The sequence below is a fragment of the Theropithecus gelada genome, chromosome 6, assembly GCF_003255815.1.
Source record: "Theropithecus gelada isolate Dixy chromosome 6, Tgel_1.0, whole genome shotgun sequence".
In the NCBI taxonomy this organism is placed as follows: domain Eukaryota; kingdom Metazoa; phylum Chordata; class Mammalia; order Primates; family Cercopithecidae; genus Theropithecus; species Theropithecus gelada.
In genome coordinates, this window is record NC_037673.1 from 72019491 (window position 1) to 72038208 (window position 18718).

Consider the following 18718-nt stretch of genomic DNA (forward strand, 5'->3'; position numbering starts at 1 on the left):
TAGAACTATATGTAGTTGTATACAGTATGTATGTATTTATATACAATACATATATACATATCTATAGCATATATGTAGTTATATACAGTATATATGTATATACATACAGTACATATATACATATGTAGTTATATACAGTACATATATACATATCTACAGTTTTCTTCTATATCGCTATCTCTACATATACATACATATATACACATAAATATATATAACTATACAATTGTTATACTGTTGTGTAACATGGATGTGTATACAGTAGCAATATGATTAAATATTTCTCATTAATGATGATTTCCTGCAGCCTTTCAAACTTGTTAAACAGAAGGAAAATTAGAAATGGACTGAACAGAAGTGGCATCATAAAAGGCAGCTACTGTTTGGGAGCAAGGGGCATTGCCGTGGAGAGGAAATGTGTGGTGGTCTGAAATTGCACCAGTTTACGGTACAATCTTAAAACCATGCCTAGCCTTGCTGAAGGACCTCGGGGCAAACGTTAAGCTGACCACTCTCTTTAGGTCATGGTACAGTATCTCTGGGCACATGGTGGGCGCTGGTTTGTGCTGGACCCCTAAAAGTTATTTCCTTTTATCCCTGGTTCCCTCCCTCCCATAGGCAACATTCTGATATGTATACAATGTATCATTTAGATTTGTGTGTATTCTTGCAATGTATCTTGTTTTGTGTGTAAGTATTTTTAATTTATGCAAATGGTATATCTACCTCATTCTGTTCCTTAGTTTTTTTTTTACTAGGCTTTGAATGTTCCATCCATTTTGCTAGGTGTGAATCTACTTCATTGCTGCCTGTCTTTGTAGGGCCAAACTGAGATTTGGAAAATAGTTGAAGCAATTGTGGTGACTTTTTACCCAGGTTTTTTCTCATGTTGACACACATGACAAAAAGTGCATGTACTTTTGTGTTACTGTTTTACTCACTTTACTATATCAACTTTCCTCCATTTTGCTAATCTGTCATAAATATTAATGGCTGTATAGTATTCCATTTATATAATGAGTTATCACTTCACACTCTCTCCTGTCATCAGACAACTCAGTTTTTTATTTTTTAATATCATTGTGGTTACGTGCATATCATTGGTCTTTATTGATTTTCTTTTTCTTTAGCCAGAATAGATGCCCAATAGGGGATTATTGAGCCAGAGAAAATTCTCCTACGGCCTGTGATGGAAGTGGCCACACTCTACCTCTTGCTTTATTCCCAGAAATGAACACAGGTTTCTATATCTATTTAATACACCCCTTTTTGGCCGGGTATGGTGGCTCACACCTGTAATCCCAGCACTTCAGGAGGCCGAAGTGGGCAGATCACTTGAGGTCAGGAGTTCAAGACCAGCCTAGCTAATATGGTGAAACCCCATCTCTACTAAAAATACAAAAATTGGCCAGGTGTGGTGGCATGTGCCTGTAATCTCAGCTATTCAGGAGGCTGAGGCAGAAGAATCGCTTGAACGTGGGAGGCAGAGGTTGTAGTGAGCTGAGATCACGCCACTGCACTCCAGCCTGAGTGACAGAGCGAGATTCCATTTCAAAAAAAACAACAAAACAAAATACCCTTTTTTATTTGTAGTGCATTATACTTAGAGCTGTTGCCATAGGAATTGATCTATCAAGCATCATGGTAGTCAGCAGACAAATAGGAAACTCCTGTTCTGTCGTCAGAATGAGTTGCAGAGAGTACCATCTGCTACCTGTATTGTACATCTTTCTGTTCCTCTGTCCCGCCTGGCACAAGAGCAGCATTGGTTTAATCATCAGCAGCCCTTCTGCTCTCTGTAGTCAGGATTGGCAGTAACTCATTGGTGGGTAACCCTGCCTTGGTCTTGCCACTTGCACTGAGAACTGTAACTACGGACACGCAAATCAGGAAAGAATGGTGCTTGGGATGCTCCTCCTATCTGTGCCTCAAACGTTTTCACTCAAGGGATATTAAAAAAGTTGGCTTACTGCTTATAAAGATTGTGTGTCAGTGAAGAGGAAGAGGTGGGAGTGGAGAGTGGGAGGCATTTGCAAGAACATATGTTGGATTCTTTTTTCTCTTCTTGGTGACAATGATTGATGGCATCTAGTGAGTCCCCATTTGTCACTTCCTTGGCACAGCTGGTAGTGGAGGTGGGGGAAATCAAAAAGGGCTGGACAAAGAACGTAGCTAGAGGAAGAAAGCACTGCAAATATGGTATTAACATGACATTCCTCACAGTTGAATTTTTCACTGTGCTATTACTTCACACTATCTGCTGAGAGCTATTCTCTTTTGATCCTTTAGGCTGTAGAGGAATCAGTCTGTGTAACTCTCCCTGATTCACCACCTCCAAGAAAGGGTTAACTTTGGACATAAGATACCTGTAGTTTAAGGGGAGGAAGAGAAGGAAGGAAATTGATACTGGATACAGCTTTTGCCAGTTATGTTTCTTATATGTCGAAATACGGCCTGGCTTCAGCTATGGCATTCTCTTGGCGTTCTGGAATGTCCATTATTTAACAATTCCATATTGAATACTTGCTTGGGGCTTAGAAGAGGGAAGTCAAGTGTAGGAAGGAGTTGTGGCAATTTAAGTAAGTTTACAATGATCTTATTAAGCTCGTTGCTTTCATTTTCCTGCCTACGTTGGGGCAAAGACATGTTTAAAAGTGCAAGAACAGTGATTATTTTGTGGTTAGAGCATGTGCACAGTGTAGACAAACCCAGGAAGGAGAATCTGCTTCATCAAGTCTTAAGTTGTTATTTAGACCAAAATGTATGCGTAAGCCTCAGATGAGTGTTGATGTGCCAGGAAACTTCTGCTGAGTACTTTCGGTTCTCTCTTCTTTACTTTTCCTCTGCACCCCAGCTCGTGGTTATTTGGTAAAACTGAAGGTGCTTTGCACTGCAAACAGACATGACAGCTCAGTCTCCCCTGTAGCAAGTTCTAGGGAAGGCAGGTTGACAGAGTCCCGTTTTTGAGCTCAGTTCTCCAAGGCCCTTTGGTCAGCTTATTTTCCTACAGGGTGTCACGTCCCACAGTAGTCTCCACCTAGAAGACATTGGATCTCCTATGTTCAGGTCAGTGTGGCCAGGCTGCTTTGTGGAGAACAGTGTGATAAATCCTTGGTAGCATTACACTTTAAACTGGTGCCCATTTGCCTACCTCCTTTTAATTTCATTTTGTTAACAATTGTTTCCTGAGGACCTGTTGCATGCTGGGTACTTTTTCCCTAGGTGATTTCACATTTAGCATCTGCTTTCATTCTCATGACTTATCTGTGAGGTAGTGTGTATTGTACCCAATTTTCTGATAGAGGAAATTGTGGCCCAGAGAGATTGTTGTACCGCAAGGTAATAAAGATGAATACAGTTGCAGAACCAAGTTTGAAGCCTGATTTTTGGGGATCTGAGGTCCAGTGAACACAGCTGTACCCCCACAGATGCTTCTGAAAGTGACCGCAGTCTCTTCAGCCAGTCCTAAAGAGTATATTCACCTTCATCTTGTCTTAAGGCACAGGCATACCTGGCTTTGCAAAAGCATAGTTTATGAAGATCTGAATTGGCTCATTTTAGCTTTAGAAAAGGTTTCACCTAAGGCTTCTGCTTAAGAAGAGAACATTCCTAGGAAGTGAGCTTAAGCCCTGTTCACCCTATTAATCTTAAATGATTTGTCAGAGCAGAGTGGCTGAGAGATGTCCTGTAGAGGTGACAGCCTGAATTTAAATCACAGCCCAGCTGCTTACTAGCTGTGTAATCTTGAGCAAATTACTTAACTCTCTGAGCCTTTTCTTCCTTCTCTATTAAAGGGGAGTGATATCAATCTCATCAGGTTAGTGTGAGAATACATTCATATAAGTGCCAAGTACCTGCTAAGTGCTAGCCTATGTGCTAAGTAAATGTGAGCTGTAATTGTTTGCCATTGGCATTATCAGTAGAGTGGGAGTCTCATTATAGCAGAAACCCGCCTCTCCTGAACATATGTAAATATTTACATAGCCCCTACTAAATGCCATTTAAGACTGTATTTGGTGTAAGGCAATAGGATGTGTTTAGCAGGAGGAGTGGATTTGTTCAGGGGGTGCAACAGACTGGGACGGGAGAAGAAAGCATGTTTGATAGTCAAAATGCTGGCATACTTCCTGCACAAGGAAGTCTATATGGCTAAACAAATAGTGCCGAAGGTCAGGTGTGAACAGTGAATTACATTGGCAGGTATGAACTAAACAAATAGTGCCGAAGGTCAGGTGTGAACAGTGAATTACATTGGCAGTCAGGCAGGGGGATGGTCTGGGATATGGTGGTGAGCAGTAAAAACTACAATAGCTACCATGAACGGTACCTACTATATGCCAGGCACTGTTCTAGTGCTTTTCTCCTATTAACTCATAACAGCCTTTGGAAGCAGTTCTATTATTATCCCATTTTATAGATTAGGAAACAGACTCAGATTAATTCAGTTACCCAAGGGGCACGTAACTGGTAAGTGGCAGAGCTTTGGTTCAGTCTCAGGCATCGAACTCTGGAGTGTGTGCTTTCAACCATTGTGTTAGATGCCTCTCAAGATAGGTAAGGTCCTTGCTATCGTAGAATTTACAGTCTAACTGGGTGAGCCAGTCAAACTAATAAGTATTAATATCTAGTCTGCCAGGTAGTAATAAATGTAGTGAAGAGAAAATTGGGTGAGGAATTTTACAGGATGATGGGAGCTGATGTTTTAGCTAGTGTATTTGTTTGTTCAGGCTGCCATAAACAAAATACCACAGATTGGGAGGCTTAAACAACAGAAATTTACTTTCTCAGTTTTGGAGGCTGGAAATCCAAGAGCAAGGTGTCAACATGTTTGGTTTCTTCTGAGGCCTCTGTCTTTGGCTTTGCAGATGGCCCTTTCACTATGTCCTTCTGTCTTCCCTCTGTTGAGCATGCAGCCCTGGGAGCTCTCTGCGCCCTAAGCACCTTTTCTTATAAGGACAGCAGCCTGACTTAATCACCTCGTTTTAACTTAACCATCTCTTTAAAGGCCCTGTCTTCAAATACAGTCTCATTTTGAAGTATTAGGGGTTAGGACTTCAACATATAAATTTGGGGAGGGGAACACAGTTCTGCCCATAACACTCTGCCCTCTGCACCATCAAAATTCATGTCCTCCTCACAGCAAAATACATTCACCTGCATTCAACAGCCTAAGCCTTAACCCATTCTACTGTCAATTCTAAGTCCCAAATCTCATCTAAATATCATCTACATCAAGGTGGGTGAGACTCAAGATACATGATTTGTCTTGCGGCAAAAATTCTTCTCCAGCTGTGAACCTGTGAAACCAGACAAATTATTTGATTCCAAAATACAATGATGGGGACAGGCTTAGGATGGACATTCCCATTCCAAAAGGGGAACTTGGAAGGAAGAAAAAAGGGTCATGGGTCCAAAGCAAATCCAAGACCTAACTGGGCAAATTATGTTCGATTTTAAGGCCTGAGAATAATTCTTTTTACATGATGATCTGTCCTCCAGACCCATTGGGCTGGCAGAATTTCTTCAAGGCCCCAGGTGGTAGCCTTGCTTTTGAGGCCTTGGACAATGACAGCCTGACTCACTGACACGGAGACAGAGACAGCCTCCCCCTTTGAAATGGAAGAGACACTTCCTCGCCCCCTAGGCCTGAACACTTTCAGTGTGGGGTGAGAGTAGCAGCTTTAGGGACCATTCTTCCTTTTTCTTGAAGGATAATACATGCTCACACCCAGAGCCAGATAGATCTATTGTCCCATCCTGTAGCATCTCAGAAGCCTAGTGCTGTTGTGTCCTGTCTCTGTCCCCTTTAGTCCAAGTCAGCAGTGTTTCTGCTGCTGGTAGAACCCCATCTCTATTCCTGCCTTCTGTTGAGATGACTGATTAGATCTGTGAGTCCCACTGTCACTCTTTAGGGAGCGATTGTTCAGTCACACCGTTGGTGCCCTCTCTAGAACACATTCTCATTTTCTTGCAATATGGATAAGCTGAGAATTTTCCAGATCTTTAAGTTCTGGTTTGTTTAGCCTAACAATTTTTTCTTTAATTTCTCTCACTTCTCTCGCACTTTGCTAGAAGCAGGTAAGGAGAAAGGAAAGTGGCAAGGAAAGCACAGCAGGCTTTCAACACTTGGCTTAGAAATCTCAGCAGAATATCCAAGGTTGTCACTTACAAGCTCTACCTTCCACAAAACACAAAAACGCAGTTCAGCGACGTTCTTGGCCATTTTATAACAAGGATTGCCTTTTCTTCAGTGTCTAACAATACATTCTCATTTCTGTCTAAAATCTCACTAGAATCACCTTTCATGTCCGTATTTCTAGCAATAGTCTCTCTTAGCATCTGAGTCAGCGTTCATTGCAACACAGTTTGGGGAATCTTGCCAAACTCAACAGATTATACTATATCATCGCCCCCTGAAAGAGAAGAGTGAGACGTAAGTCCTCTGAAGTCTCCTCCACTCCTACTAGATCTTGAAGTCATATGTTGATTCTTTTCATGGTATTGTGTGCCTGCGTTTTAAGGAAAATAGCATTCTTAAAGCAAAGCAAAAATTTTACTAAATTAAAAAAATTAGCCTTTCATGTCACTTTCTTAGAGTGAACCAAGTAAGTTTTGTATGAGAGAAGGATGGGGGCCCATAGATGCACACCTCAGTTTTGCAGGGTAGGTTCCTACAGCCACGTCCCCCTGAGCTAATAAGGCTAATGGAATCATGGTGGCAGTTTTGCACTGGCCTCCAGCTGATGAAAAGTTTTGCCATGAGAACTTAACTTAGTCCTTCTGATGCTTTTACTGCCTGTTGACACAGAAGGTGAAAAATGACCAACTATGCTATACATAAAAACAAAGGCCACATATTCTTATATTCTTTTAGAATATGTCTTATATGCTGATTTTTAAAATATTAGGGGAAAAATTGACTTGTGATACTTGGGAGTTCATAGAACAGGGCACTGCATTAAAACAGGGTTTATGCAGATAAAACACACTTTTCTGTTCTTGGCCAGCAGTTCTACCGTCAGAATACTTATTCCATACAGCACTGTATGATACAGACCAAGATTTATAGTTGGTGATTTCCTGAATAACAACTCAGATAGCAAATGCCTCCACAAAACAACTTTCATATGTTCTGCAAGGCACAAAGTAGTATAAAAGAAAGGATTGTTTGTTCCCAGATTTTTGTGGGGTGGTTTCTGTTTTTTCTTTTTCTTTTCTTTTCTTTTTTTTTTTTTTTGTCTCCCACAAGACAGAATTTTTCTTCTTGCCCTAAAATTTGAAAGATTTCTCCTTTCTCTCCCCTTCTTCCACAAGTAGTGCCACCCTAAAAAGGAAGATGAGGTTCTCTAGCAACCCTTAAGTTGCTCATAAGAAATAGCTTCAACTTTTGCTTTGGGGCAAGACATTCACATATTGGAGTTGTGGGCCAATAAAACTAGTCAACAGAAGGAATGAGGAAGAAGCAGTGAATGTAAGGACACTATTGGGGAGGAATGGGGAATATTCTGGTTTTCATTTCTGTAGATTTTTAGGCCAAATTTGAAGACAGGCTCTTGAAGACACATGAAGTATCTCTAACTTGATTTTATGTATGCACACTTTATGTACTATCTGTACATAAGTCATAGACATATAGATTGGACTAGAATTGAGAGTTCAGAAATGAACTCTCACTTGTACAGTCAGTTAATTTTCAATAAAGGTGCCAAGACAGTTCAACAAAGGTAGTCTTTTCTTTTCTTTTTTTTTTTTTTATTATACTTTAAGTTCTAGGGTACATGTGCACAACGTGCAGGTTTGTTACATATATATACATGTGCCATGTTGGTGTGCTGTACCCATTAACTCGTCAGGTAGTCTTCAATAAGTGGTGCTGGGACAACTGGGTAGGCACATGCAAAACAATGAAGTTAGACTCTCACCTCACACCATATACAAAAAGTAGTTCAAAATGGATCAAAGACCTAAACTAAGAGATAAAAGAGAAGAAAACATAGGCATAAATATGTAACATATAAAACACCAAAAATATAAACAACAAAAGAAGAAATAGATGAATGAGACTTCATCAAAATAAAAACATTTTTGCATCAAATAACACCATTAAAAAAGTGAAAAGACAGTCCACAGAATGGAGGAAACACTTTCAAATCATATATCAAATAAGAATCTTGTATACTGAATATGTAAGGAACTCTTATAACTCAAAAATAAGAAGACAAATAATTCAACTAAAACATGAGCGATAGATTTGAAAGACATTTCTCCAAAAGTATATAAATGGGCTATATGCATATAAAAAGAAGCTGAATATCATTAGCCATCAGGGAAATGAAAATCAAAACCATAATGAGATGCCACTTTGCATCCACTAGAATGGCTGTAATCAAAACGACAGAAGAGTATTGGCAAGGATGTGAAGAAATTGAAATCCTCATATACTGCTGGTGGGAAGGGGAAATGGTACAGCTGTTTTGGAAAACGGTCTGGAAGTCCTAAAAAGATTAAACATAGAGTCACCATATGACCCAACAATTCTACTCTTGGGTATATACCCAAGGGAAATGAGAACATACGTCAATGCAAAAACTAGTTCACAAATGTTTATAGCAGTATCATTCACAATAGTCAAAAAGTTGCGGGGGGGGGGGGCGGGAATAACATGTCCAAAAACTGATGAATAAATAAATAAATGTGACATATCCATACAATGAAATATTATTCAAGAAAAAAATATGAAGTCCAGATGAACATGGATAAACCTTGAAAACATTATGCTAAGTGAAAGGTCACAAAAGGCCACATATTGTATGAGTCTATTTACATTTACAGGAAATGTTCAGAATAGGCAAATCTAAAGACAGTAGATTAGTGGGTTAGGGGCTTGGGGGTAAATGGAGAGTGACTGTTTATGGATATAAGGTTTCTTTTTTGGTGTAAGGAAGATGTTCTAAAATTGATAATGATGATGGTCTTTCAACTCAGTGAATATACTAAAAACCATTGCATTCCACGTGTTAAACGGGTGAGTGTATGATGTGTGGATTATATCTCAATAAAGATGTTAAGCCACACACAGTCATATTACATAATTACACAGTTATATTGAATTCCATTATAATTTTAGATTTATGGACTAACACTGAATACTCAGAGTATTAAGCGACCTGTTCCAGTGCATATAGCTGGTGATCACAGAGCCAGACTTCCTGAACATCAGGCTAGTTGTCCCTCCGTTGTGATTGTTATAGGAAGTTTGACCCCAACATACCATACAAGTCACACTTAAAACTTGTATTGGTGTGGCCAGGTACCACTCACTTGTTCATGTAACAGATCAGCAAGCCCCTGAAACTGAGGTCAGCAATGGCAATAGCAACCTGCTCCTGTAAGGTTCAGTAGTGTAGGGTGGGGGTGAGGAGACACAAGAGCTGCTGCTGCTTTTTTTTTTTTTTTTTTTTTGAGTCGGAGTCCCGCTCTGTCGCCCAGGCTAGAGTGCAGTGGCTGGATCTCAGCTCACTGCAAGCTCCGCCTCCCGGGTTCATGCCATTCTCCTGCCTCAGCCTCCCGAGTAGCTGGGACTACAGGCGCCCGCCACCACGCCCAGTTAATTTTTTGTATTTTTAGTAGAGACGGGGTTTCACCGTGTTAGCCAGGATGGTCTCGATCTCCTGACCTCGTGATCCGCCCGTCTCGGCCTCCCAAAGTGCTGGGATTACAGGCTTGAGCCACCACGCCCGGCCTTTTTTTTTTTTTTTTTTTTTTTTAACCAACAAGAATGACCTTGAAAACAAGGGGTTCTTTACCACACAATTATTCAGAATTATTCAGGAACCCTGACTGATGGAAGTTATTCTACCTTCTCCAGCCAGCAGACGGGGAGGAGAGAGAGGAGGCTTATCCATGGGAGGTTTTCCTGAGCCACCTTAGGGTGGTGCACCCGTCACACTCATTTCCCCACACCTTCTGTGGTTACAATGCCGTCACTTGGCCCCTCACAGATGCCGTGGGCCGACGAATGCAGACTCTGACTAGCAACTACTCTTAGTTGAACAATTTGGTATTGAAGCAGCTACGGTTGTCTGGGGTATATACCCTGAGGTTTGTTGTCTGTCGCATGCCAGGAAAATTTAGGACATGCCAGGAAAATTTAGGACACATACACAAGGAGTTTAGGAGCAGAGGTTTAATAGGTAGAAGAGAAGAGGAAGAGAAACAGCTTCCTCTGTAGAGGAAGGGGTCTCCCAGCAGAAAGGACCTGCTGGTGGTGAATGCCCCGAGTTTCATAGTAGGGTTTCAAGAGCCAGTGTCTGATTTACATAGAGCTCATAGATTGGTTCAATCAGGTATGAGGTTTACATGGGGAAGGCTTGTTGCCCCACCCTAATCTTCTTATGCAAATAGACTTTCCAGTTGATGGGGCCATCTTGTCTGCTCCTTTACCGTACAGGCGGCTGACAGAGAAGGGAAGGTGGAGCCGCCATCTTGAACATGTCTAATCCTTAGTTCTTGCCAGCATTCACCTGTGCAAGCTCCCAGCTTGCAGGCTGCTGTTCGTTAGAAAATGATTTGGGGCGGCTTTTCATTAAAAAGAAAAACCTTACCAAGGACTCCCATACCCTTGCTATCTGCCTGAGTGATTTCTTCTTAACTCCTATATCGCTATCTGTGCTTGAAGTTTTTTCCTTATACTAAAAAATCGATCCAAAGGCTAGTCAGCCCACATGATGGCTGTGCACAAGTTTAGAAGTTGCATATCGTGGCTCCTGCTTCATTGTGAGTGATTTAAATACCTTTAGAGCAATGTTAAGTACCCAGTCTGACTGGTTATTCTGTCAGCAGAGTCTGTCACCTGTCCTAGAAGAATAGTCTTGTTTGTTGCTCATATACCGGCTGATGATTGATAGGAGTTTCCGAATTGTATTTTATTGGAAGGATCTTTGAGAGCTCTAGGCCTGTGGGCCTTCCTGAGGAGGTGACTGCATTTGAATAGGCTCTAAGTTTCCTATATCCTGCCTCTGCCCTGCTACAGCACTACAAGGGGAAACCTGGACCATTTACTGTGCCTGTTGCAAGGTAGGTGACAAAGAGGGAGTTCTGAGAGAACAAACGAAGCCCCAGGAATCTACTCAACCCTGACAGTGAATATACTATCCTCTGACCTTATACTGAAACAGTGACAACATCTATGTCTCCAAGCCGTGGAACTCTGACCGCTACTCTGGAAGTAGCCCTGTAGTATTTTGTTACCACTTTTGTTTTACACTAGGCCTAGACTGGAGGATTCAGTTTGGTGAGTTGTGAGAAATTAAAAGTTGGAATTAGAGGAGCAGAGGCTGGCCCCTGTCAACTTATTGAGCTGGGTGGCCTTAGCCTTTTCTGAGCTTTGGAAAACCTCAGATATCACGTCAGAACATCAACAGAATCTGAGAACAACACCGGAAAATCATCAGCAAATGGTGATCCCGATAGCACCTCTTCTTTATGGAACGATCATGAGAAGATTCCATGATAATCCCCATAAAGTATCAAGTCCAGATTTTGACACAAGATCGTGCTCAATAACTACTAGCTGTCATTGATAATAATAGCATCATCTTTTGACTTTCAAGGCAGAGAAAAAGAGGTATCTCCATTGATGCCTAATATTAAAAAAAGTAACACTTCGTAAATCTTTGGCAATATCTTAAAATATTTTATGATGTAACTGTGATTCTTGGAAAACTTTCTTTTTAGCAGTCAGAATCTTTCATAACCATATGTTAAGTACTTGCTTTGTGTAAACAGGTTGCCAGGCACAAAGGGATCATAAAGAGAAAGAAGAAATGGCCTTTGCCTTTGAGCAGTTCATAATGTCATAAGAATTAGCTATGGCTATATTTTAAACAGGTTATAGCTAACCTAAGTTTTTGCTATCAATGTTTTATTATTTTTTTTCTTAATTTTTTTTGAGATGGAGTCTCACTCTGTCACCCAGGCTGGAGTGCAGTGGTGTGATCTTGGCTCACTGCAACCTCCGCCTCTCAGATTCAAGCAATTCTCCTGCCTCAGCCTCCTGAGTAGCTGGGAATGTAGGCGCCCATTACCATGCCCAACTAATTTTTGTCTTTAGTAGAGATAGAGTTTTGCCATGTTGGCCAGGGTGTTCTCGAACTCCTGACCTCAAGTGATCCGCCCCTCTTGGCCTCCCAAAGTGTTGGGATTACAGGCCTGAGCCACCATGCCTGGCCTGGTATCAGTGTTTTAAACCAACTGCACATATATTCTAATATAGACAAAAATGTGATTAGCTCTTTTTAAAAACAAGCCCAACTCTAAAATATCATACTTCAGAGCTTTTATTTTTGCATCCTGCCCCTTGCTCCCAATTGTCAGCTTATCTCCCCCTACTCTTGCTACCAATTGTCAGTTTACCCCCAACCCTACCCCTCACACATATACCCCAATTACCAGGTTGTTATAAAACATTCATATATTTTTGTGTATAAGATGATTTCTTGCATTTTTCCAAGATAATTATTTGAAAATGTAATTATTTGAAAACAGATTGTGTTTTACCGTGAAATCACCTAATACCCTAATTAGTTTATTTAGCTTAAAAACTTGGTCTAGAGCAGTGGCTCTTAACTTGGCCACATTTTTTTTTTTAAGGCAGCATTATTATTTATTTCTTCTTTTCAAAATTTAGCAAGTCTGTGGTATTCCTACTTCAGTTTATTTGACACAAGGCTCAAATGATATGTGAATGATATGCATGATATGTGAAAAGGAAGTTCATCATCATCACATCTTACCTGTTCCTTGTTCTTCCAGTTTCACAGCCCCTTAGAATGTTAGAGCTGGCAAGGACTTTATCAACAAATTCTTCTCATCACCAACACCCCTCCTTTAGCAGAGGAGAGAAACTGAGGCTCAGAGAGGTGAGGGGACTTGCTTACAGTCACACTACCACTATGTGACTGACTCCTGGTGCAGAACCCTCCCTTCAACCACGTGCCTCTCCCTGGCTGGTAATCTCTGTCTGTTTTTCAACTCCCTTTTCTGAGATGTCACCAAGTCCTCTTACTGTTTCCTGGAAATGTCTCTTGGTTGTCTTCCTTCCCATTTCTTCCTGGCTGATCCCATCCCTCAACACCTCACAATGGGAAAGGCCTGACAGAGGACTTGGTCTCTGAGGCATCCATTATACCAGATGAATTTTCTCTAATTACCACTGCCAGCACGTCACTCCTCTTCTTTGAGGCCGCCAGGAGCTCCCTGCTTCTTGTGGCTACAAATGTCAACACCTGTCCTTGCATGCTAGACCTTCCAGAGCCTAGCTTCGCAGTGAAGGCCCAGCTTCATTGCTCTTTTCTCTCTGTGAGCCCCAAAGGCCCACTGTCTTCCTGGGTTTTCTTCGTGAGTCAGCCATGTTTCTTTTATGCCTTTAGTTTCTGTTCTCCCCAGCTTCCGGTTCTCTCCCTGCCTTTCCAGCTATAGCAGGTCCTCCAATAATGTCGTTTCATTCTATGTCATTTCTTCATAATGTTGATGAAGAAAAAGAAGGGGCCACTGTGGAGTTCGTGTGGTCTCCCAAGGTCCACGTGGGTTTTCTCTGGGCACTCGTTAGACGTGCGTGTTAGGTTAACTGACGTGGCTACATTGTCCCCACTGAGTGAGTGTGGTGGGGGTGTGTGTGTCCTCCAGTGGGAATGCATCCTGTCCAGGGTTAGTGCCCCTCACCCCGCCACCCCTGAGCTGCTGGGATAGGCTCCGGCCACCCAAGACCCTGAACTGGAATAAGAGGGTGAAGAATTATCTTACTTTTTGTATTTTTCCAGTCCCTTCATTATACTAAAAGTTTACATTAATCTTTCTTAATTGTATGTATAGCTCACATTTATTTCATTGTTTAACATTGAGGTGTTTTGGTCTTTATTTAGAAGTTTGGTGATGTTTTTGTGGCCAGAAATATGCAATAGGAACTTAATTATTTTTTAGAGACAGAGGCTTGCACTGTTGCCCAGGCTGGAATGCTGTGGCCTGACTACAACTTACTGCAGCCTCAAACTCCTGGTCTCAAGCAATCCCCCCACCTCAACCCCCTGAGTAACTGGGACCACAGGTGCCTGGCTCTTTTTTTTTTTTTTTTTTTTAAGAGCCAGGGCCTCACTGTGCTGCCTAGCCTGGTTCAAACTCCTGGCCTCAAGCAATCCTCCCACCTCACCCTCCCAAAGTGCTGGAATTACAGGCATGAGCCATAGCGCCCAGTGTAACTTGTTTGTAGAAATTCACCTATGGTAAAATTGATTTTGTTATACATTATTTTGCTTAAATTCATAGTTTCCAGGTAGGTGAGGACTTACTGTACTCTATTCTTCGAGGCCAAGTCTAGGTTCTACCACCTTTTTAATGTTTTCCTTGATTGCTGCAGTGATAACCCAATGATTCCCCTTTACTCCCAAACTTTTTCTGATTATATCCTACCATGTAGCATTGCACATCATAGCCTGTCATATGGTTCTCTGGCTTTTCCTTAGAATTGTGTGGCCTTCTCAATTATATTGAATGCTCTTTGAAGGCAAGACTTATGTTTCTATTTTTATCATATATACTATTCCCTTCCCATCCATTGGAAATATGTTGAAAGACCCTCAGTGGATGCCTGAGACTGAAGATAGCACCAAACCTTGAATATACTGTTTTTGCATATAGATACATACCTATGCTCAGGTTTAATTTATAAAGTAGGCATAGAAAGAGATTAACAACAGTAACTAATAATAAAACAGAACAATTATAACAATTGTAACAATATATTATGATAAAAGTTCTGTGAATGTGGACTCTGTCTCTGTCTCAAAATATCTTATTGTACTGCACTTACCCTTCTTGTGATGAGGAAGGGATGGGAGTGGGACAGCATGAGATTTTATCACACTACTCAGAATGGTATGCAATTTAAAACTCATGAATTTTGTATTCCTAGAACTTTCCATTTAATATTTTCAGACCTAGTTGACCTCAAGTAACTAAAACTGCAGAAAGTAAAACCTTGGATAACGGGGGACTACTGGATTCCAATTCTATAATGCCTAATAAGTGGTCAGTAATAACCACTTATTAGGGGCTTGTTGAACTTCTAAAAGTTGTTATTCAGAGCTACAAGTGGTTCAGACATATTATAGTGTCGGCAGCTTGGGTTGGGATCAGTTGTTAATATTGGGGCACGGTGCTCTACTGTGTTTCAAGTGTTGGCAGGACCAGTGGCTATCGTGTTAGTGATCCTCTAAGGAGACTGTCTCTATAGATATGGTGCTCACGCTAATAGTTGGGTTTGTAGATCAATAGCTGGGTGACAGGGAGGCTGGGAACTGCACACCAGCATCTTGAATCTTCCAGTAGGTAATAATTACTTGAGAAAGGAATATCCTCATAACTCTGGCAGATCCTCAGCACACCATTGTGACATGTGAACTGGCCTGTCTCCTCTTCCACTGTAAGTCCTTGAGCCAGTAATGACCTTGGTGTCTTTTCTACAATACTGGCACAACAAGGTTTAATCTGATCTTTGTCTAAAATATTTTTTTCAGAACCCATTAAGTACGGTATCTTCCAAAAAAAGAGAAGTGTGTTGTCATAAGTTCCTGGTATTGGAAAAAGGAGTCTGTATTATTTAAAGAAGCCTTGTCTGCTTACTTAATTCTGATGCCCCTTTTCCATGCCTTCCTACCTTTCCTGGTAGTCATTCCTGGACTGAGGTAACTGCAGATTTTATAGTACTTTGGACTGTGCACTCCCCAAGGCACAGCCCCTAAAAGAATTGCCTCTGCCGAAGTCTCATAAACTTGGAATTATTTTTTCTTTAATGTCAGCAGGACTAATTCCGCCCATACAAAATGGTTTGGCCTTTTCCTTCTTTGGCACAAAAAGAGACTTGGCAGAGGCTCAGATAAAGGTGAAGTTGATGAGCTCTGGCATGGGAGTGAGCTCAGCGCTTCTGGGCTTTCATTCCCCCTGTTCATCTCATGTTCGAAATCCTCATTCCATCCAGAATGTCTTCCCTTCCCACCAGTGACACCTAAAGATGTTTCAGATCCTGCTTCCTTTGTCTCCAGCACACACAGCGAAATGCTGAATGCCTTCATTTGCAGAAAGTTACCCAACTGGAGTCACTTTAATATTTTTTTAATCTTTTTAGGTGGATGGAAGTTTGCTTAGTTGAAGAATTGCCACCAACCACTGAACTGGAAGAAGGGCTCCGGAATGGAGTTTACCTTGCAAAGTTAGCCAAGTTCTTTGCCCCGAAAATGGTATCAGAGAAAAAGATCTATGATGTGGAACAAACACGTTATAAGGTAACCAAGATCTAATTGGTTTTGGCTTCCAGTTAAAAATGAAAGTTTGGTATTTCATATCCTCTCCCTTCTTTTAGTGTTTCTGTAAGGATTTTGGGGGCTGGGGGATGTCTTTGGAGCCTGTTAATAGCATTCCTGAGGCAGCAGCAGTTTTAAAAAGCAAATTGTTTCTATTTCTGGTCTGATGCTGAGAGACTTCTGACTTATGGGGCCTCCCAGTGCCTCCCCCAATTATTCCTTCATGGAAGTCAGTTTTGACTTTATTAGTGCCAGTAAAGGTAAAAGTGGGGGCATGCTACCACTCCTTTTTTCACTTGAACTTGTGGCCCTAAAGAGTTAGGGCCAATGTGATAAAACAAGTAGGAAGGTCGAATGATCAGCCAAGCATTCTTTTCCATTTAATGCTTAAAACAAAATATGACTAACCATTTTGTGTACAACTAGTTTTAAGAATTGTTTCAGGACTAATTAGGGAAGCATCAGAAAATAAAAATCTATCATAGCCCTTTTAGAAACATCACAACAGCTGAGTGTGGTGGCTCTTGCCCATAATCCCAACACTTTTGGAGGCCAAGGTAGGAGGATTGCTTGAGCCCAGGAGTTCAAGGCTGCAGTAAGCTATGGTCACACCACTGCCCTCCAGCCTAGGTGAGAGTGAGACCCTGTTTCTAAGATAATAATAGCAAGAAGAAGAAGAAGAAAGTTCAACAATAAAAACCGCACTGTTATTTAAATTTGGAAGAAGCAGGAGAAGAAAACAAAATCAAACACCAATTTTATAGTAATAGAAATCCCGATTTTTTAGAGATACATATCAAAGTATTTAAAGATAAAGTGATACATCTAGGATTTGTTTCAAAATAATTGAGGGGAAGGTAGACAGATGATAAAAAGCTGGCCATGAGTTCATAACTGTTGAGTTGATTGATGGTTACATAGGAGTTCATTATACTATTCTGTCTACTTTTTTACATTTGAACTTATATATTCAAAAGGAAAAGGAAAAAGAAAAAGCAAACGCCAACCTAGAAGGCTCCTCCATTAGCAATGTATCTTCAAAACAGAATTTTTAAATGTCTGGTGTTCTATTCTGCAATTTGTGACCTCTTGTCTGCTGCAGGTCAAGGTTTCTAAAGCTTCTTTGAAACTTGATCTTTATTTGTTTAATGCATTCAGTTCTGTATATCAATATTTTTTATCTGCAGATTTTCAAGTATTCTGAACAGTTATTTCTCTTACAGCTATATGTTGAGTATGGTTGGAAAAGGAATTATTTCCCATTTATTGCATAATTCATAGTACCCTTCACTTCTTGAGGCAAAATATATTCTTTAAATATGTACATTAAATACAGGTAGAATGTTTGAATAATCTTTAAGGTTAACAGTAGAAAAGATTACTTGTCAAATTTATTTTGAGTCTGTTTTTCTAGTCTAGTCAAAAAGGTAACCGAGCACAAGTTTTTGCTTTGAATAATGTTATAAATAAAAACGTTTACATTTTTTAAAGTAAATTTGTGTTCATGAAGTTTCACTCCAGAGTTCCAGCTCATTATAACCTTCCACAGGACTTTAATAAAACAATCACTTAGTCAGCTAAAATTAAAGTTTAGAAAATTTTTTTGAGAAATATTTTTAGAAATTCAGAGAAGCCCAGAAAAAGACCAGCTGTATCCTCTCTCCACAACATAAATATTGGTTCACATTTTACACTACATCTTGTCTTTTTTTCATGGCTTTTATTTTGGTTATAATCAAGATCTAGGTCTGTCAGTACCAACACGTATGTAGACTTGATGATAGAGTTAAAGCGTAGTTGGGGTAGGCTCCAGCTTGACTGAACGGGAATTACAGATTTTCTTTTGGCTTTCTTGGACTGTGAGAATCAAGCTGGGAAGACAGGCCCTTCATGGAAGTGAGCCTCAGAGCAGTGTGTGAGCCAGTTCTTTTCTCTTCCTGGAATATTGTATACCTTGAATATAGGAGTGTCCTTCCAGACCAGCTTGGGGCCCTCATGGGCAGTTGCCTCATGGCAACTTACATAGGTACCTTCTCCTCCTGGCATCAGAGATCCTATTATTTAAATAAATAGCAACTTCTCTTTAGGATGGGGACAGGAGAAATAATATTTGCAATTTCTGGTTATGGAATAAAATACTTGTGGGGCATAGGCAGGTGATGACATACATGCCCAAGTGAAACATCACAAGAGGGAGGCCACCCCTGCCCCATCAGATCCCTGGAAGGCCGGGTGGCACAGAGGTGATGCTGGGAGAGGGGCAGGAAGGAGGGAGGCACGGCAGGAGGGAACCGTGGCCAGCTGTGGCGTGGGAGCCCCTCCTTGCTCAGTTAAGAGAAAAAAACATAAGATGAATGGAAAGG

At 40.8% G+C, this 18718-nt stretch overlaps 1 protein-coding gene across 2 annotated transcripts in view; it reads left to right on the top strand.

Moving 5' to 3' along the window:
- The window catches only part of IQGAP2 (IQ motif containing GTPase activating protein 2), a 310751-nt gene that overhangs the window by 145696 nt on the left and 146337 nt on the right, over positions 1-18718 (top strand). Inside the window, exons 1-2 of one of the 2 annotated variants that reach the window (XM_025387820.1) lie at positions 2543-2579; positions 16181-16337. In XM_025387820.1, the coding sequence (XP_025243605.1) occupies positions 16185-16337 (153 nt within the window). In that variant the 5' untranslated portion in view covers positions 2543-2579; positions 16181-16184. Of the gene's footprint in view, positions 1-2542; positions 2580-16180; positions 16338-18718 lie in introns of those variants that run through there. The other variant, XM_025387819.1, reaches the window with a different exon arrangement.